The following is a 20,298-nucleotide window of genomic DNA, read 5'->3' as shown; positions in this document are numbered from 1 at the left end:
GGCGTAGATGATGTTGAGACAGCTGCCCCCGTCCATCAGGACCTTGGTGAGCCTGACGTCGCCGACGATGGGGTCGACGACGAGCGGGTATTTCCCCGGGCTCGGCACGTGGTCGGGGTGGTCAACTTGGTCGAAGGTGATGGGCTTGTCGGACCAGTCTAGGTAGACTGGCGCCGCCACCTTTACCGAGCAGACCTCCCGGCGCTCTTGCTTGCGATGCCGAGCCGAGGCATTCGCCACATGCCCACCGTAGATCATGAAGCAGTCGCGGACCTCGGGGAACTCTCCTGCTTGGTGATCTTCCTTCTTGTCGTCGTCGCGGGCCCTGCCACCCTCTGCGGGTGGCCCGGCCCTGTGGAAGTGGCGCCGAAGCATGACGCACTCCTCGAGGGTGTGCTTGACGGACCCCTGATGATAGGGGCATGGCTCCTTGAGCATCTTGTCGAAGAGGTTGGCACCTCCGGGGGGCTTCCGAGGGTTCTTGTACTCGGCGGCGGCGACAAGGTCCGCGTCGGCGGCGTCGCGTTTCGCTTGCGACTTCTTCTTGCCTTTCTTCTTGGCGCCGCGCGGAGTAGACGCCTCGGGAGCATCTTCCGATGGGCGGCCCTGGGGCTGCTTGTCCTTTCGAAAGATAGCTTCGACCGCCTCCTGGCCAGAGGCGAACTTGGTGGCGATGTCCATCAGCTCGCTCGCCCTGGTGGGGGTCTTGCGACCCAACTTGCTCACCAGGTCGCGGCAGGTGGTGCCGGCAAGGAACGCGCCGATGACATCTGAGTCGGTGACGTTGGGCAGCTCGGTGCGCTGCTTCGAGAATCGCCGGATGTAGTCCCGGAGAGACTCTCCCGGCTGCTGCCGGCAGCTTCGGAGGTCCCAGGAATTTCCGGGGCGCACGTACGTGCCCTAGAAATTGCCGGCGAAGGCTTGGACCAAGTCATCCCAGTTGGAGATCTGCCCCGGAGGCAGGTGCTCCAACCAGGCGCGAGCGGTGTCGGAGAGGAACAGGGGGAGGTTGCGGATGATGAGGTCGTCGTCGTCCGTTCCACCCAGTTGGCAGGCCAGGCGGTAGTCCGCGAGCCACAGTTCCGGTCCCGTTTCCCCCGAGTACTTTGTGATAGTAGTCGGGGTCGGAACCGGGTCGGGAACGGTGCCCGTCGGATGGCCCGACTGAAGGCCTGCGGACCGGGTGGTTCGGGCGAGGGACTCCGATCCTCCCCGCTGTCATAGCGTCCCCCACGCCTGGGGTGGTAGCCTCGGTGCACCCTTTCATCGAGGTGGGCCCGACGGTCGCGACGATGGTGCTCGTTGCCAAGGTGACCCGGGGCCGCAGGCGCGGTGTTGCGCGTGCGCCCGGTGTAGACCGAGGCTTCCCGCATGAATCGGGAAGTCGCGGCATGAGGTTCCGAGGGGTATCCCTGCCTTTGGGAGGCAGAGCTCTCGGCCCGTCGGACCGCAGCGCCTTCCAGGAGATTCTTGAGCTCTCCCTGGATTCGCCGACCCTCGGTGGTTGATGGCTCCGGCATCGCGCGGAGAAGCATCGCTGCTGCAGCCAGGTTCTGACCGACCCCATTGGACGCGGGTGGCGGTCTGACCCTGACGTCGTTTGCGACACGGTGCTGGAGACCTTGGGGCAGGTGACGTATTTCTCCGGCCGGGGGTTGGCACGCCCATGCCTGCCCGACGTCCCGGCGGACCGGCTCAAGCGCTCCTGCTCCCTCGTCGAGCCTGGCCTGCGCCCCGCGGACTTGCTTGAGCTGTGGGTCGTGACCCCCCGCCGGAACGGGTACCACAGCTAGCTCCCGCGGGATGTCAGCGTGAGGCACCGGCCTAGGGAGATCACCATCCTCCGACATGCCGAGATGGTTGCCTTTGGAGGGATCCCCTAGCTCGACGTGGAAACATTCGCGGCTTGGGCCGCAGTCCTCGTCGTCGAGGCTGCGGCTACCGTCGGAACAGTCAGAGAGGCAGTAGTCACATGCGGTCATAAAGTCCCGCATGGCACTGGGGTTGCCAAATCCAGAGAAATCCCAACAGATGCTGGGATCGTCATCTTCCTCGGACCCAGAGGGCCCGTAGGTCGAGACATCCGTCAATCGGTCCCAAGGCGACCGCATACGAAACCCCAGAGGGGTTGCACTCACCTAACGAGAGCGCCCGCCAAAGCGAGGTCGCCAGGCGGGTTGAGGCTGAGTCGAAATGACGTAGGATGGGAATCGGTCGGTACCTTTTGGTCGACGAGCAGCGACATAGTCACGTCGGGGACTGATTGCACCGCCGTCTCAAGTACGAGGGCGACGTCCTGCAAGCTCTCCGCGAGCGCGCTGGCGTCGTCCACTTGCTCGGGATTGGCGTGTCATGGGGGGACGGCGCTCGCCTTCGTCTCAAACGCGAGGTCGACGCCCGACGCGCCCCCCGTTGGGGCGCTGGGGACGTCGACTCGCTCGACAACCGACGAAGCGCGGCCTCCCGCTTGGCCTTGGTTGCCCCGCCTCCTCCTCCGTTGGCGGGGGAGAGGACGGGGCGAGCTCGAATGTTGTTCTTCCACCACGCGGGGAAGATGTCGTCGATTCCGCCGCCGGCGGACGGGTTGTCGGCCGCCATTGTCGTTGTCGCGCGGCAGTGGAAGGAGTATCTTGTCGTAGCTGCCGTCGGAGGACATGAACTCAAGGCTCCCGAAACGGAGCACTGTCCCGGGTCGGAGAGGTTGCTGGAGACTGCCCATCTGGAGCCTGACGGGAAGCTGTTCGTCAACACGCAGCAGGCCCCTACCTGGCGCGCCAACTATCGGCGTTTCGAGACCGGGGGGTCTCTAAGCCGACGAGTGAATGTGCCGCGTGCCCCAGCCCAGATGGGTCGAGCGCGTGGGCGAGCGTGAAGGGGGGAAGCGAGGTGGTCGGAGACGGGTTTGAGAGAGGTGGAAATCACGCGGCCTTCGTGTTCGTCCCGCGCCCAGGTCGGGTGCGCTTGCAGTAGGGGGTTACAAGCGTCCACGCGGGTGAGGGAAGCGAGCGGCCCCAAGAGCGCGCCTGTCCCGTCCTCGTCCCCGCGCGGCCAACCTTTCCTAAGAAGGCCCTGGTCCTTCCTTTTATAGGCGTAAGGAGAGGATCCAGGTGTACAATGGGGGTGTAGCAGAGTGCTACGTGTCTAGCGGGGGAGAGCTAGCGCCCTAAGTACATGCCGATGTGGCAGCCGGAGAGATCTTGGCACCCAGTTGGTGTGATGTCGTGGCCGTCGGAGGAGCGGCGGAGCCTGACGGAGGGACAGCTGTCGGAGCGGTTGAGTCCTTGCTGACGTCCTCCTGCTTCCGTAAGAGAGCTGGGAGCCGCCGTCGTCACAGAGCTTGCGGGGCGCCATCATTGCCTATCTGGCAGAGCTAGCCAGATGGGACATCAGTCTTGTTCTCTGCGGCCCGAGTCAGCTCGGGATAGGGTGATGATGGCGCTCCCTGTTGACGTGGCTGGCCTGCGCCCTAGGTTGGGCGACGTGGAGGCTCCTCCGAAGCCGAGGTCGAGTCTGTCTTCCCTGGCCGAGGCCGAGTCCGAGCCCCTGGGTCGGGCGAGGCGGAGGTCGTTCGGCAGAGGCCAGGGCGGAGTCCGAGCCCTGGGGTCGGGCGAAGCGGAGTTCGTCGTCTTCTGGGGCTGAGCCCGAGTCCGAGCCCTGGGTCGGGCGGAGCGGAGTTCGCCGTCTTCTGGGACTTAGCCCGAGTCCGAGCCCTGGGTTGGGCGGAGCGGAGTTCGCCGTCTTCCGGGACTTAGCCCGAGTCCGAGCCCTGGGTCGGGCGGAGCGGAGTTCGCCGTCTTCCGGGACTTAGCCCGAGTCCGAGCCTTGGGTCGGGCGGAGCGGAGTTCGCCGTCTTTCGGGACTTAGCCCGAGTCCGAGCCCTGGGTCGGGTGGAGCGGAGTTCGCCGTCTTCCGGGACTTAGCCCGAGTCCGAGCCCTGGGTCGGGCGGAGCGGAGCTTCCTAGGGTGCCTTTGGCAGGACCTGACGGCCTGTCAGTCTCACTCTGCCAAGTAGCACTGCAGTCGGAGTGGCGCAGGCGGCGCTGTCCTTTTGTCAGGCCGGTTAGTGGAGCGGCAAAGTGACGGCGGTCACTTCGGCTCTGCCGGGGGGCGCGTGTCAAGATAAAGGTGTCAGGCCGCCTTTGCGTTAAATGCTCCTGCAATTCGGTCGGTCGGTGCGGCGATTTAGTCAGGTTTGCTTCTTAGCGAAGGCAAGGCCTCGGGCGAGCCGGAGATGTGTCCGCCGTTGGAGGGGGGCCTCGGGCGAGACGGAAATCCCTCGGGTTCGGCTGCCCTTGCCCGAGGCTAGGCTCGGGCGAGGCATGATCGAGTCGCTCGTATGGACTGATCCCTGACTTAATCGCACCCATCAGGCCTTTGCAGCTTTATGCTGATGGGGGTTACCAGCTGAGAATTAGGAGTCTTGAGGGTACCCCTAATTATGGTCCCCGACAATCCCCTTAGCTTTGATGGAACTGTCAGTCCCAACACCGCCGAGCGTCATACTGGTCCTGACCAATTCGTCACCTTGCTTTCCTAATTTTCTAAGTGTTCTGGCGTAGCTCCGTAGTCGACTATGTCTTCTCCTTGCAGGTCGTCTTCCTCCATGGGCGTCAGTACGTCGTTGGAGGTGTCTTGGTGTAGTGCGGATGGTTTGGCCTCAGGGGTCGGATGGTCCGCGTCCTGTGCAGATGATCCGGCATTTATAGCCGGACAGTCTACCATACCTGCAGAGAGCTGCACAGTTGTCGTTTTATTTTCTATCTTTGTGGCCGTTTGATTTTTTTCAACGGCCTTTGGTCTCCATCTCTTTTGTGGTGGCGGATACTGCGGATGCGTGTCATTGAATATTCTTTCCGCCTCCTTTTCCTGATTCTCCTTTGCTCTGAGGCGCTGTAATTTTCGCTTTTGCGATCGTGTCAATCCCGATGGGCACCATCGGGGCATGGAGTATTTTGGATCGACTGTTTTGTCGACAGTCGTTCCTTCTTTTTTGTTTGTGTTGGCCGATTCACCAAAAATCATCGGCCCTTCGTTATTTTGTTGTACGACGACATCCGTCGTTCCTATTTTAATGATGTCTCCTATTTTCATACTGTTGGAGGTTGTAGTTGTATGCCCCCCTGTCGGATTAGTCAGCCTTTGGGGCTGAGTTGTTCGGCAATCTTGTTGGGCCTGCGCTCGTGGACCAGATTGAGGGGCTCTCAATCGGTCTTGTACTGGAGGTGTCAACCTATTGAATACAGATGTTTGGGGTGCCCCCCAAGCGGGGTATTGTGGCATCCCAAATGGGTATGGTGGCATGCCCCACATTTGATTTGGGACATATGGTGGAGGTATGTATGTGTATGGATATGGCATAGGTGGATATGGTGGTAGAGGTGTCCATGCAAGAACATTAGGTCTTAATTGAACATTATGACCTCCCGTCTTTTCCGATTGGTGTGGTGGTCCAATCGGCCTAACCTGCTGTCGCACCTGGGTGGGTAAGCGAGGTCGCTTTGGTGGCCGGTCGCTAGGGTCAGCCTTCTTTTTCACATATTTAGACAATAATTGATCAAAGGTCGGGCTAGATTTTACCAACTGACCAGTTGCCTTGAACATGTTAGTTTTCCACGTACCTATTTCTGGTCGTTGTGGTTTGAAGGTACATGGTCGCCGCGGCTCTTCGGCGTTGTCGGACCGTCCGCTGGAACTCTCCGGACCGTCCGGTGATGTTACGGACCATCCGCGCCTGGGCACCGGACCGTCCGCGATGCGTAGTATGGGTTCTCGCGCATATCCCCTTGTCTGCGCTTGCCCCCCAGTGCCGGAGTTTGTGATGGTCACTTTCAGTGTCTCTCCTCCATCAGGAATCTTCTCGGCCACCACTTTCCTGCAAGATATTTTGTTGTTTCCATCGGCCTCTCGTGAGTTGCCGATGATGACTTCTTTGTCTTTGCCCTTATCGGCTGTGTTGGACCGAATTAGGACCCTTTTGCCCTTGAAGTCGATCATATTCATTGGAAAGGGCTCTGTGTCCTCCTGAAATTTCAATCGTCCTTCGTTAATGGCCGATTGGATTTGTCGTCGGAACACATTACAATCATTAGTGGCATGGGAAAATGAGTTGTGCCACTTGCAGTATGCGCGACGCTTTAGTTCGTCGACAGGTGAAACGATATAATCAATTTTAATGTTACCATTCTTTAGTAATTCATCGAATATCTTTTCACATTTGCCAATATTAAATGTAAACTTAATCTCCTCCTGCTGTTTCTTTTGAACTGGCTGCAAGGAGGAGCAAGCCGAAGATTTGGCCTGCTCAGGCCAAACTATTTCGGCAGTGTAAATTTCCTTTGGTTCACCGTCCGAACTACTTTGATTGTGTTCTACTATATGGACATTATGATGAACCGTTTTGACTAGTTCTTTGCTTTGGCTTTCACAAGCCGAAGCTTTCTGATGTAATTGTGCTAGCGTAAAGAACTGGATGCCTTCTAATTTCTCTTTTAAATAATAGTGCAATCCATCAAAGGCTATTCCTGCCAGTTGTTTATCTGTTAAATGAATTTGAAAGCATCGGTTTCTCGTATCCCGGAATCTCCGGATGTAATCACTAACTGATTCATCCTTTTCTTGTCGTAGGGCCACTAAGTCTACTAAATCTAGCTCATAATCGCCAGAGAAGAAATGTTCATGAAATTTTTGTTCTAAATCTCCCCACGACAAAATGAAATTAGGAGGGAGCGTGGCATACCATGTGAATGCAGTCCCTGTTAAAGATAATGAAAATAAACGTACACGGAATGCTTCGGTGTCGGTCAATTCTCCTAGCTGTGCTAAGAACTAGTCTATGTGCTCACGCGTGCTCTTTTCTTGGTCACCCGAAAACTTTACGAATTCGGGTATTCTGGTCCTCTGTGGGTATGGGAGCCGGTCAAACTGGCTATCATCAGGTCTCCGATATGACTACCCCCCAGGGACTATACTAACTCTGAGCTTATCTCGGAACGCCCCAACTATTTCCTCCCTTACTATATCGATGGCAGCAGGTGGGAGACCACCGGCTCTTTGATCCAATATGGGGGAGTTTGTTTGGATGTTGGTATATTGTTTTCCTCCCCATTGGTTTGGATTTTGCGGCGCGTTAATGCATGCCCTATGAGGCTCATAGGACTGGCCATTCCTTTCTGGCCTTCTAGGGGCCGGAAAGTACTCACTCTCACGGGTTTGATAGATTATATTATGGTGCTGGTGTGTCATATGGTGAGATGGGGAGTCTAGCTGGGACGGATACGGAGTTGGATATCCATCCTCCTTAAAAAACTCTGTGCCGGACCATCTGGTTAAATATGCGGACCGTCTGGCCCCGTGCGCGGACTGTCCGGTCACGTGGCCGGACCGTCCGACATTATATTCGGACTGTCTGGCGCCATATGCAGACAGTCCAAATGGGCTATCTAGGGTTTGCACGGCATGTGGCGGCTTGGGTGCAGGTCTCAGTAATTCGCTTCTAAAAATGGGATCGGCCGCCGCTGGCCCGGACGGTCCGCGCCCACGTGCGGACGGTCCGGACATGCGCAGATCGGCAAATCTATCACCGATGTGCGAGGGAGGCTGTCATTGCCCAGAGTACATGTCCATCGGCATCCCATAAAGGGATTGTGACTGGTCGTGACAACCTGTAGCCGATGAGCTATGTGTGTATTCCCTCAATTCAACCTCGTGCGAAGGAAGATTTGCCATAGTAGACTTATCAAACACACGCACTAGCCTTTTATGATCATTTTGTATATTCCCTACGATACGTTGCAACTGTTCTCGCTGCTCGTCTATGTAAGCTTTAAGAGATTGGAGTTCGTTGGTGTTACTTACATTGGGGGTAATCGTAGTAGATCGGAGCGAAGCCAGATCCGTCGCCCGTTGCCGAACGACTTTGTTGTTCCTATCCACTTTGAAGTCGGCCAGGAACTTCGCTTTTGCTTCTTGGATCAGCTGCTCCTGACGCTCCTCGAACAGGAGTTGTTCTTCAGCCGGCAAGGTTTCCCATGTCGGTGTGATGATATTGCTGGTGGAAACTTCAGAGCTATCCTTTGAACCGGCCATTAAGAGCCGATTTGATAGGTCTATATGTGTTGTCCCCAGCGGAGTCGCCAAAAAGTATGTTGACGCTTTTTCGGAGCGCCAAATACTCAAGAAGAACCAGCTGCGGTGCTCTCTGGTCAGGCGCGGACGGTCCGCGGCCTGGGGCCGGACGGTCCGCGACCTAGCGCAGGGGCTAGGGTTTCCTGCCTGACGACCGGACGGTCCGCGCCCTGGGGCCGAACGGTCCGCGCGTGCGCAGGGGCGGCGGAAGATCGCCGGCGACGCCTGGATCTCGCTCCCGGGAGGGACCCCGTCGGAAAGGAGAGATCCTAGGGGTTGTCTAGGCTCGGGCCGGCCGACCTAGACTCCTCTAATCGGCGTAGAGTCGAAGAGAGGCGAAGAATTTGGGGATCGAGATGCTAAACCTAAACTAGACTAGAACTACTCCTAAGATAAAATGCGAAATAGAAGTTGTATTGATTCGATTGGTGATTACAAATCGGCTGTATACCTCTCTATTTATAGAGGAGGGGGGCTGGACCCTTTACAAACTAATTTCCGAGCTTATCCCGAGATTTTTGCCAACAAACATAGCAAGAAACTTGGAACCCTAATCTGTTCTGCGCCTGCGCGGACCGTCCGGCCCATAGGCGTGAACTGTCCGGACCGTCCACGCACTCAAAATGGTGCTCAACAAATACTATCCACAGGCATGCTGGGACGGGATCGACTCATCTTGGATGGACCCCGTCGCGCTGGGCAGAGCTGTTCCTGAGTTTTGAGGGGCCGGGACGACATTATAAATAAGGACATGGTACCATAAGAACTATTGTTTAATATTATTTATTAACTAATTAAAATAATTTAATGTTGTACAGTAAAAAGTAAGATCATTAAAATATTTTCTTCAAAACAAATAAATACAATGCATATTAGACACAAATAATTTTCTTGCCTAACAGCATGATCCCTTGACCGTTTGATCCCGGTGGTGCGTAGTGCGCAGTGTGTTGTGTAATCCTCTAGTCCCTACATCTGTTGGTCGCTCGGTCTACGTGCATAGTGCACTCCATCGGTCTTGTATTCATGTGGGTGAGTGGGTCACACCGATGATGTGGCAGAGCGCTAAGGAGAGAGGAACTACTCTCGCTGGCCGCTGCGCCTGTGCACGTGAGGAGATCGCCGATTGCCGGATCGTGTGACACGTTGCACGTGCGTCATGTGAGGATGCATGACAGCAGGGTGCGGCGGCGGCTATCGGGTAGACACTAGCTACGTTACATGTGTATTTGTGTGTGAGGAGCTATCGGTCATGCTCATATATATACTTGCAGGTTGTGTGCGCGCAAAAGGAAACTACACACTTGCAGGTTAGTAGTGTTGAAACCAGACCGCCGACACATGGTGTGTCCGTGGGGCCAACCGCACACACGGCGTGCCCACCCAGGCTGTCGAACCGCGACACACGCGCCCGCACATATAGCAGCGGACTTTAGGTCTCTTGGCCAACACTCCCCAAAAAGCTAGCCTATTAGGAGGTTACACCCTCAACCATATAAACCATGCTTTCTCACCCTCACCAAACAATGTGAGACTATTTCCAACAATCTCCCCTCACACATTGCGAGCCGAGATTTGTCTGAGAATGCACTGGGCCAACCTGGCTCTGATACCAATTGTTGGAACCGGACCGCCGACCCATGGCATGTCCGTGGGGGCCGCCCGCACACACGGCGCGCCCACCCAGGCTGTCGGGCCGCAACACACGCGCCCACACGTATAGCAGCGGGCTTTATGTCTCTTGGGCCAACACTCCCCCTAAAAAGCTAGCCTATTAGGGTGTTGCACTCTCAACCATATAAATCATGCTTTCTCACCCTCACCACACAATGTGGGACTATTCCCAACAATCTCCCCCTCACACATTGTCAGCCGAGATTTGTCTGAGAATGCACTGGGCCAACCTGGCTCTGATACCAATTGTTGGAACCGGACCGCCGACACAGGGTGTGTCCGTGGGGGCCGCCCGCCCACACGGCGCGCCCACCTAGGCTGTCGGGTTGCGACACACGCGCCCGCACGTATAGCAGCGGGCTTTAGGTCTCTTGGGCCAACACTCCCCAAAAAGATAGCCTATTAGGGAGTTGCACCCTCAACCATATAAACCATGCTTTCTCACCTTCACCACACAATGTGGGACTATTTCCAACAATCTCCCCCTCACACATTGTGAGCCGAGATTTGTGTGAGAATGCATTGGGCCAACCCGGCTCTGATACCAATTGTTGGAACCAGGTCGCCGACACATGGCGTGTTCGTGGCGTGTCCGTGGGGGGCGCCCGCACACATGGCACGCCCACCCAGGCTGTCGGGCCGCGACACACGCGCTCGCACGTATAGCAGCGAGCTTTAGATCTCTTGGGCCAACACTCCCCCAAAAAGCTAGCCTATTAGGGGGTTGCACCCTCAACCATATAAATCATGCTTTCTCGTCATCACCATATAATGTGGGACTATTTCCAATAATCTCCTCCTCACACATTGTGAGCCGAGATTTGTCTGAGAATGCATTGGGCCAACCCGACTCTGATACAAATTGTTGGAACTGGACCGCCAACACATGACGTGTCCGTGGGGGCCGCCCGCACACACGGCGCGCACACTCAGGCTGTCAGGCCGCGACACACGCGCCCGCACGTATAGCAGCGGGCTTTAGGTCTCTTGGGCCAACACTCCCCCCAAAAAGCTAGCCTATAAGGGGGTTGCACCCTCAACCATATAAAACCATGCTTTCTCACTAGAGATGGCAACGGGTACAAAACCGTCGGGTTTTGTTATCCCAAACCCGTACCCGTGAAAAAAATTTACACCCATTAAAAAACCCGTACCTATGACGGGTTTGAAATTTTGCCCAAACCCGTACCCATCGGGTTTGTGGGTACCCACGGATTACCCGCAGGTTTTTATCTCCAATATGCTTATTCTTTTTATAATCAATAAGTGTCATAGTGATTAATGAGATCATGGTCCAAAATTTATGTAATGAACAACGAGTTCATGATTTGGTATAAATAATATTAGCAGAGAGAATTAAATACAAATAATAAGTTGTATAATCAAGTTACCTTGCACTAAGTTATACATCCACCACATATATAACGCTAGTAATAACTATAATAGCAAGCAAGCAACACTATCACCAACTACTTATACATTCACTATTTGATAAAAATTAGGAAGTAAATAGGTAGATAACAAGTTTGTTGTTCGTTTATAAAATAAAATGACAATATGCACTAGGTTTGGTCGGGTTTAAAAAACCCACGGGGTCACGGGTTTGGGTACTATAGGAACAAACCCGTACCCATGAACCCGTCGGGTATACATTTATGCCCATTAACAAACCCATGATTATGAAAATTGATCCAAACCCGTACCCTAATGGGGTAAAAACCCATCGGGTTTTGGGTACCCATTGCCATCTCTATTTCTCATCCTCACCACACAATGTGGGACTATTTCCAACAATCTCCCACTCACACATTGTGAGCCGAGATTTGTCTGAGAATGCACTGGGCCAACCCGGCTCTGATACCTATTGTTGCCCGCACGTATAGCAGCGGGCTTTAGGTCTCTTGGGTCAACACTCCCCCAAAAAAGCTAGCCTATTAGGGGGTTGCACCCTCAACCATATAAATCATGCTTTCTCACCCTCACCACACAATGTGGGACTATTCCCAATAATCTTCCCTTCACACATTGTGAGCCGAGATTTGTCTGAGAATGTACTGGGCCAACCTAGCTCTGATATCAATTGTTGGAACCGGACTGTCGACACATAGCGTGTCCGTGGGGCCGCCCGCACACACGGCGCGCCCACTCAGGCTGTCGGGCCGCAACACACGCGCCCGCACGTATAACAGCGAGCTTTAGGTCTCTTGGGCCAACACTCCCTAAAAAGCTAACCTTTTAGGGGTTGCACCCTCAACCATATAAATCATGCTTTCTCACGCTCACCACACAACGTGGGACTATTCCCAACAAGTAGTAGTAGCCTTGCCGTGCAAATGCCTCACAAGTCACAAGAGCGCTCGCGGTCGTAGTGAGAAAAGAGGGGTGTGTCTAGCAGTTATACGTTGTTTATACCGTAGACTATTTTACATTGTTCGTAGCGTGGAGTTTAAATTGAGTATAAGGATGAATAAATTGTTGGAGATAATCATAGAATGCCTTCAATTCGTATAAAATAAAGAGACACAACATTGTTGGTGATAATGTTTAACACTATTTATAAAGTGAAGTTTGAAAATAGACAATAAGATAAGAAAATTGCTGGAGACGATCTTATGATTGGGACTGGATCCATCCGAAAAGAGAGAAAGCGGTAGAAAAGGAAGAAAAGAGAACTAGTCACGGTCGGTATCTAATTTTTTATCTCAATTAACAAAAAAGAATTAGAGGGAGAACAGCCCTTTGACTTTGAGGGCGTCGCCACGAATCATGGCGTGACTTGCCGCTGCGGCGAGTGTCGTGGTAGTGGTACTGCCATCACTTCTGGCATTATTCAATTGGCTAGCTTTGGAAAATTCCGTGCTGTTTTTATTGTATTTTATTGTTTTTTTAAAAAATGTTTAGGAGGAATGGAAAATAAAGCTCCTATGCCCACCCAGGTCACGGGTCAGAAGATTAGGCGGGCCCCGTCCCCCGTGCAGATCAATAAAGTCGCCATGACTGACCACATTTTCCATTTGGCAGAACACATGGGCCGACTTTCTCGGCCCAGATTGGATCCTAATAAACCCGTCGTCAAAGCTGCGGGGTCAAGGTAGCCGGGGAGACACGTGGGCGCGCGGCCAGTGAGCGGGCGCCACGCCACGCCATGGTGCCCGGGGCGGGCCCCGGTGCTCCCGTCGTCGCGGCCTCGCGGGGCAGGAGCAGGACGGGCGCAGGGCCGTTGGCCGGTCACATCGTCGCCGGCGTCTTGACTTCCAACGGATCACAAAAAACAAACAAAACAAAACAAAGAGATTGGAAACAAGACAAGTCCAGCGCACGCCATGCGACCCACGCTCTTGTATTGTTTTGTAACCACAAGAAGGTGAAGATACTGGAGCCTCTCTCTATAGTCTTATATATATAACTGGGGTTCAAGACCGACCAGCTCCATTGCCAACGCAACAGTTCCGATCCTCCACACCAGCACCCGCCGCCGCCGCCTCTTCCCTTGCGCACCTGCTGCTGTGCGGATCGGTGAGGCGGAGGAGTAGGATGGCGAGCGCGGCCGGAGGCGGAGCGGCGGGGGAAGGGGAGTGGCTTAAGGTATCCCAGCTCAGGCCCATGGTGGAAGCGCAGGACCCCAACGCCAAGGTGAGCTGCTCATCGATCCACCCACACCCCAGCACATCCATTGCTCGATCGCCTGTTGCCGTCTCTCACTCAGTCTCTCACACAGCCAAGAAGAAATTATCACCACGGACTAGAACGTTTTGAATCTTACATGACATGGTTATTTCTCCGTGAAAATTAATAGTACCAGCCTGGTGTCATTATTCTTTCACAGATTTCCCTTCAAATAAAACCCTAATTACTTAAAGCAAAACTTTCAGTACACAGAGTAGTAGGCCCGGTCTATACTGAAATTAAAGCAACACTTGAAAAATAATTAATGAAACATCCTTTTTTTAAAAAAAAATTTGCCATGCCGCGCTTGGTTCTTTAATCTACGGTGAAAGGGTTGGTATCCCTGATTCTCTGTCGTAGATGATGTCAATTCAATCGGGGAACGGGAATACTTATTGCCATGTCTTTTTTTTAAAAAAAGGAACACACAAGAGTAACTCTCCTCCATTTCATGAAAACATAAATCATTTTAAATTCGTACCAAGTCAAATTTCTCTAATTCCTGAGACTTGGTCATTCCCTATTTTTTTTTTTAAAAAAATTTGGGTGAAGGCATGGATATAAAGCAAGCTAACTTGTAGGATTCGTCAAGAGCTTGTGTGTTCAAAACAATCTCAAGTGGACATGCCAGCCATCAAAATTTAAAGCTGAACAGGGTGTGGCATGCATTTGGACAGTGGGGCACTCGGCTTCCATGAATATAAAATGCTCGACGCGCCAAGCATGGCGGCTATACTACACTATTCTACTACTACGGAGTATTGCAGATTTGCGATAGTAAAATAGGCTTGAAGAGACGAAGGCGGAGGGAGGCATCATTCTGCAAAAAAGAAAGATCATAAAGAGACACGGACATGCCAGCCATTCTGCCCCGTCATTCTCCTTAATTTGCCTCCAGATTAACTAAATTAGATATCCAATCCTCTCCATCGATCCCTGTTGGTCAAAGGAGGCAAGGCAAAAGACCTAAAGATTCTTTATTATCATCATCATTATTATTAACCGAACAACAATATATCTTTCAGTAATCGCTGAAAGACTTCAGAAACTGATTGGAGGAGGCCGGTGCGCATGCAGGCAGTGGACAACCTGACGCTGCGTCGGTTCCTGCGCGCGCGCGACCACGACGTGGACAAGGCCTCCGCCATGTTCCTCAAGTTCCTCAAGTGGCGGAGGGAGGCGGCGCCCGGCGGCTCCGTGCCGGAGGAGCAGGTGAGGAGGGAGCTGTCGCAGGACAAGCTGTGCATGGGCGGCGTCGACAGGGCCGGCCGCCCCATCCTCGTCGCCTTCGCGGCCAGGCACTTCTCCGCCGGCCGTGACATGGCAGAGTTCAAGAGTACGCACCTGTTGTGACACTGCTAGCTAGCTGCTCCGTCCATGCATGCATGTCTTCGGTCTTCCCTCCTTGGTCGTTGGTTTGCTAACATTTGTGTGCCGTCCGACCTGAACCGTACCTGCCTGAACACAGTTAGCTGCTCTTAATTGTGCAGGTTTTGTTGTCTACTTCTTCGACAAGATCTGTGCCAGGTAATCATGGCAAGTTCTTCTGAGCTTCTGGTTGATTTGATCTGCCACGCGCTGCAAAACATCGTCTCAGCTCGTAATAATTTGGCCGGGGACAATTTAATCTATGCAGAATCCCCAGAGGGCAGGAGAAATTCCTCTGCATCGTTGATCTCAAGGGCTGGGGGTACTCAAACTGTGACGTCCGGGCATACATTGCCGCTATAGAGATCTTGCAGGTATACGTTCATGTTCATCCATCACTTACTACTAGTTACTATTTCAATTCCGCCTTCAGTAAGTAAATGCACGTAACTAAAACCACACAAAAAGGTTCCATTTTTCTTTCTTTTTTCCTTCCTTGGGAAACGATCGAGGCAAGATTTCTTCTCTGACTCTCCTCCTCTCATGTCGTCTCCTGCAGAACTACTACCCGGAGCGGCTCGGCAAGGCGCTGATGATCCACGTGCCCTACATCTTCATGAAGGCGTGGAAGATGATCTACCCCTTCATCGACACCAACACCAGGGACAAGGTGAGCGTACTGTACTGTGTACCCCCGTCTCGGTCGATGGTCTCCGAATCCCAGCGGTCACTACTGCCGTTTTCATTTTGGGGAACAATGAGAAAGTAGCTAGTAGCGTAGGTTGCTGGCTTCTTCATAGTCCATCCATCTCCTCTCGATCGTCTCCTCAGTAACCACCGTTTTGCGCGACGATGCGATTCGCATGCAGTTCGTGTTCGTGGAGGACAAGAGCCTGCAGGAGACGCTGCGGCGGGAGATCGACGAGGGGCAGCTCCCGGAGTTCCTCGGCGGCAAGATGGACGTGATCCCACTCAAGGACTATGGCGTGCAGCAGCAGCCTCAGGCCGTGTAATAGCCATGCCATGCGTAGCATACACGAGTTGTGGCTAGGAGCATAGCATGGCAATAACTGTGTAGCTGCTGTGAAAGTGAAAATGAAACGTTGCGCTGTTTAGCCGGGTCAATTGACCAGCCCAACTGCAGATCTCTGGGCTACCACTATGAACAGCAAGAACTGTTTCCCTTATCCTTTTCAGCCAAACTAATCAAACCAGAAAATGTTTCTTGTATGACTGCTAATTAAAATGTACTCAATGATTACAAATGTCGAAGCCGTCCTAGCTCAGTGGTAGAGCGCGTGGCTTTTAACCACGTGGTCGTGGGTTCGATCCCCACGGACGGCGAATTTATATTTTTTTCCATTACCTTTTTTTGAAGCGGGCTGATCGAATCGAATGCAGCGAGGGTGATTTTTTTTCAAGCAGGCGATCGAATAAATCACTGGCTACATCTACATATTTAGCTTTTCTTTCAAGCAGGCTGATCAAATGCCATGAGCGAGAGCGAATCTTTTTTCTCTACTTTCTTTCGAGTAGGCTTACGATAAAATTTCTAAGAATCCCGTGTGGTAAGTATTGTATAAGCATAGAGTCCAAATAAAGTATGTTACGATGTATGATAAGGTTGTGACTAGCGTCTGAACAATTGATGATGATACAAATATTTTTTATTTTAACATAGAACTACATTAAGGATTAGCTTTGAGTCTTTATCTATTTGTCTTAGTGATAGATGAGGTCACGAGAGATATACAAGGAGATGACTCTTGGTGTATGCTTTTCGTTGATGATGTAGTTCCAGTAGAGAAAAGTTAGGAAGCAGTAAATAGAAAGCTAGAGTTATGGCGTCAGACTCTAGTGTCAAAAGGATTTAGAATTAGCAGGACCAAAACCGAGTATATGAGATGTAACTTTGGTACTACAATTAGTGAGTATGAAGATGTAAGCTTGGGAGTCCAAATAGTGTCAAAAGAAGTACACCTTCCGTTATATGTGAACGGTGCTACAGAGAGATGTTGGTATTGATAAAAATGTTAGCCATAGCCCATAGGATCAAAGCGGGATGGGTGAAATGACGTCAAGCATCGGGAGTCCTATGTGATATCAGAGTGCCACAGAAGTTGAAAGGCAAGTTATACATGACAACGATTAGGCCTACTATGTTATATGGGGCTGAGTGTTGGCCTACTAAGAGATGACATATCCAAGAACTAAGTGTCGTAGAGATGCGTATGTTGCATTGGATAGGTGGGCACATAAGATTGAACCGAGTGGGAAACGATGACGTCATAAGACGGGACAATAATGTGATGAGAGGTACAGGGTGACCAAACTTGACATGGGAGAAGGCTATCAAAAGGGACTTGAAGGAATGGAATATCTCAAAGGAGTTGTGTTTGGATAGAAGTGATTGGAAAGAAGTTATCCGCGTGGCTAAACTGTGATTAGGCCTTTTTCCTTTTAGTGCTCTCAAAAGCCTTTCCCCTCCCTTTTCTCTCTTTCTCTTTTTGGTGACTTCTTGTTGGGTTTCAACTCTAGCCCAACTTGCTTGGGACTAAAAGGATATGTTGATGCCTTTCAAGCAGGCTTAAATATTTGGTATGAGTACACATTGGAATGCTATCTCGTACTGACAGGGTGACATGGGTCTAAAGTTTAGTCTAGGTCATATCAATTGTTTGAATGCCAAGTATGAGTATTAAATATAGTCTAATTACAAAAATAATTATATAAACAAAGACTTAAATGAAGAATCATGTTAAATGAAGAATCATATTAAATCATAGCGTTGATTATTAACCAAGCAAGAGTAACCCAGTCCCTTGATTATAATTATTCATATCATCAATCCTCATCGATATCAAGTGGTAAACGCTCGAGTGGCAGAGCAATAGAGGGATGTCGGGTAAACCGAAAGGAAACTACTCGAGTGGGTTCCTCACCAAGCCGGAGACCAACTCACCATAATGCTCGGCCACATTAACTAAGCTTGACACCAGGAAGCATTAGAGAGCTGGTCCACCTCCCACTCATGACCTGCATAGACCCTTGGCTTACAGCGCATTGATGATATGTGCAGCCCTCCGGTCAAGCGGTGCACTCATGACCTATCAAGCCTAGGCATGAGTGCATGAACTGTCCATGAGCCCGCAACACGATGAGCCACGCCGAGACCTAGGCTACGGAGGCCAGGGGTTGGCGTGGCGCAGAGGTAGTAACTATGGTGTCGGGGCCCCGTGCTGCCCACGCCATCTCACATGATGAGCACGAACATAGACGACCAGACGACAAGGCGCATACGGACAAGCGACCTCACTAGGGAAGACACTTGGTTTGACCACGATATAATGGTTCCTTCTCAAAGAAACCACCAACTGCCAACCCCCATCTTGGCCTATAAAAGGAGGAGGTAGGCCACGAAGATGAAGGATGGACCCCCGAACACACGAGATAGAATACACTCGACGGAAGGCGACCACACACACGGTGAGACCTGAAGACATGGAGGTCAGAGCCAAGGCTTAGCGTAGGACTCTGGTTTTGTAGTCTTAGGGCCACACCCGCATAAGAGACTTGGGAGCCCTTCCTCCCTCTCTTGCCCGCTTGTAACCCGCTGAAAGGGAAATGGGCTTAATCATTTCCTATAATCGATTTTGGTAGTTAACGTCCATCACAAACCACGTGAACTAACTAGTTTGCCTGGATGTCTTTTATCTCAGGTGCATTAGGTCAACATAAACCAAGAAAGAAATTAAGTTGGGGACTCAACAGAATTTGGAGCAAAGAGTTGGAATGGTGCTGCCAGTGGCGTACCGGACAGTGTCCGATGTGCACCGGACACTGTCCGATATGCACCGGACACTGTACGGTGCCCCAGGCCAAGCACCACTCGAACATGCCACTCTCGGGTTTTTTAGGGAGGCGCTCCGCTATAATTCACTGGACTATCCGGTGTGCACTAGACATGTCCGATGAGCCAATGGAGCAACGGTAACCTGCGCCCAATGTTCGACTGAAAAAGGTGAACAGTGCAAGTCAGAGGTCAGAGCAGAAAGTTAGAACGCACCGGACATGTCTGGTGTGACACTGGACTGTGCTGTGCAACTACAAGACAAAGAACTTCAACTGTCAACCGCTCCAAACCCCAACGGCATGCTGATGTGGCACGCACAGGACAGTGAACAGTGCCCTATCCGGTGTGCCATCGATAGCAACGACTAGAATAGTGGTTGGGGCTATAAATACCCCCAACCACCTCCATTCAAGCCATCTGTTGGGGCGAAGGCGAAGACACTACCCCTCGCTCGAAGCCTTCGCCAGTCTCGCTGCATCAACCCCTCGCTCGATGCCTTCGCCAGTCTCGCTGCTTCGACGGAGGCAAAACGACTGGCAGCTCCCACCCTTCGTCAAACACGTTGCAAGACGAAGGCCCACGACGAGGTCGCCCCGCCCCGCGTCCTCGTCGAACACGAAGGCCCATGTGGAATTCGGCCCATTGTAACAGGCCCCGCGCGGCCGGTTGTGTTATGGGCCCGATTTGTAAATGCTTTTATGTAATGATAGTCTGTAAACCCGCTTTATGGGAATATTCCGGGAGTGACCTAGGCGCTTGAGGGCACATGCGTCCTTAAACCGAGACGCTGGGCGCTCAGGCGCCTATAAATACCCCCCGTACAGTGCCCTTGAGGGGCTGGATTAACAGAGCAATTGCTGCCTCTAGAAAAACTGTGTTCCCATCTCACTCAACCCCCTGTTGGAAACAACCTGACCGAGAACGCGAGTTCCAACATTGGCGCCCACCGTTCGTGCTACGGAAAAATCACCCGCGATGGCACCCAAAAGAGCTAACTCGAAGGCAGCCCCATCCGTCGACGAAGCAGCGAAGGCAACCCTGCTAGCTGAGAAAAAGGGCTAGGCCCTCACCGACAACACCCACCAAGGAGCTGGTGAAGATGAAGCACACAGCAAGAGACAGCGCAATGACCAACACACTCCAGAAAGCACCCTTCGCACCTGCAGCTCCGAAGGGCAGCTACAAGTGCCACCCCCAGGCTTCGCACCACCAGCGGGCGAGGACGCAGCAGAGGACGGCGAGGTCCTCGACGTCTCCGCAGAAGAGCAGCTACAGCTACGGACCCTACGCCTCAGAAATCGCAATCTTCAGAAGCAGAAGGAAATCCTCGAGGCCAAACTCCAACGCGTCACTGTGCAGGCCAAGCTGCGCCAAATGATACGAGATGAAGAGCAGAGGGCCCAGGAGCTTGAGCAAGAGATTGCGCTCTTGTAGCGCGAAGGCCAACACGATCTGCAGCAGCACGGCCCGCCCCTCCAGCAGCGCGCGCCGGTTGAAGACCTATTCGTCCCTCACCGTGGGCCCTTCATCCCGCACGTCGCAGCTTTCCAAGGCATCAATTACCTTGACAAGCGAAGCCCCCTGACGCCGCAGCTGCAAGTGTCACCATGGCC

General features: G+C 52.6%; 1 protein-coding gene and 1 non-coding gene across 3 annotated transcripts; both read left to right on the top strand.

The window, feature by feature from the left end:
• Positions 1 to 13,153: 13,153 nt before the first annotated feature.
• On the top strand, positions 13,154 to 16,104 carry LOC100283884 (uncharacterized). 2 transcript variants are annotated; one of them, NM_001156782.3, is made up of 6 exons: positions 13,154 to 13,431; positions 14,542 to 14,800; positions 14,955 to 14,991; positions 15,101 to 15,206; positions 15,392 to 15,502; positions 15,702 to 16,099. In NM_001156782.3, exons 1-6 carry the CDS (start codon positions 13,333 to 13,335, stop codon positions 15,843 to 15,845), a joined length of 756 nt encoding a protein of 251 aa, NP_001150254.2. In that variant the 5' UTR covers positions 13,154 to 13,332; the 3' UTR covers positions 15,846 to 16,099. The 2 variants fall into 2 exon arrangements, with proteins under 2 accessions (NP_001150254.2, XP_035821791.1); XM_035965898.1 differs by having other exon boundaries at positions 13,219 to 13,431; positions 14,490 to 14,800; positions 15,702 to 16,104.
• TRNAK-UUU (transfer RNA lysine (anticodon UUU)) lies at positions 16,105 to 16,176 on the top strand. Its single transcript has one exon. It is a non-coding gene; the product is annotated as a tRNA-Lys (tRNA).
• Positions 16,177 to 20,298: the final 4,122 nt, after the last annotated feature.

Source organism: Zea mays, chromosome 3, assembly GCF_902167145.1.
Source record: "Zea mays cultivar B73 chromosome 3, Zm-B73-REFERENCE-NAM-5.0, whole genome shotgun sequence".
Lineage (NCBI taxonomy): Eukaryota > Viridiplantae > Streptophyta > Magnoliopsida > Poales > Poaceae > Zea > Zea mays.
This window is presented reverse-complemented; position numbering and strand designations above follow the sequence as displayed.

Coding starts and splice junctions, on each gene's coding strand:
- LOC100283884 (NM_001156782.3), top strand. CDS start 13,333: ATGGCGAGCGCGGCCGGAGGCGGAGCGGCGGGGGAAGGGGAGTGGCTT. Junction 13,432..14,541: donor CGCAGGACCCCAACGCCAAG/GTGAGCTGCTCA, acceptor GTGCGCATGCAG/GCAGTGGACAACCTGACGCT. Junction 15,503..15,701: donor ACACCAACACCAGGGACAAG/GTGAGCGTACTG, acceptor ATTCGCATGCAG/TTCGTGTTCGTGGAGGACAA.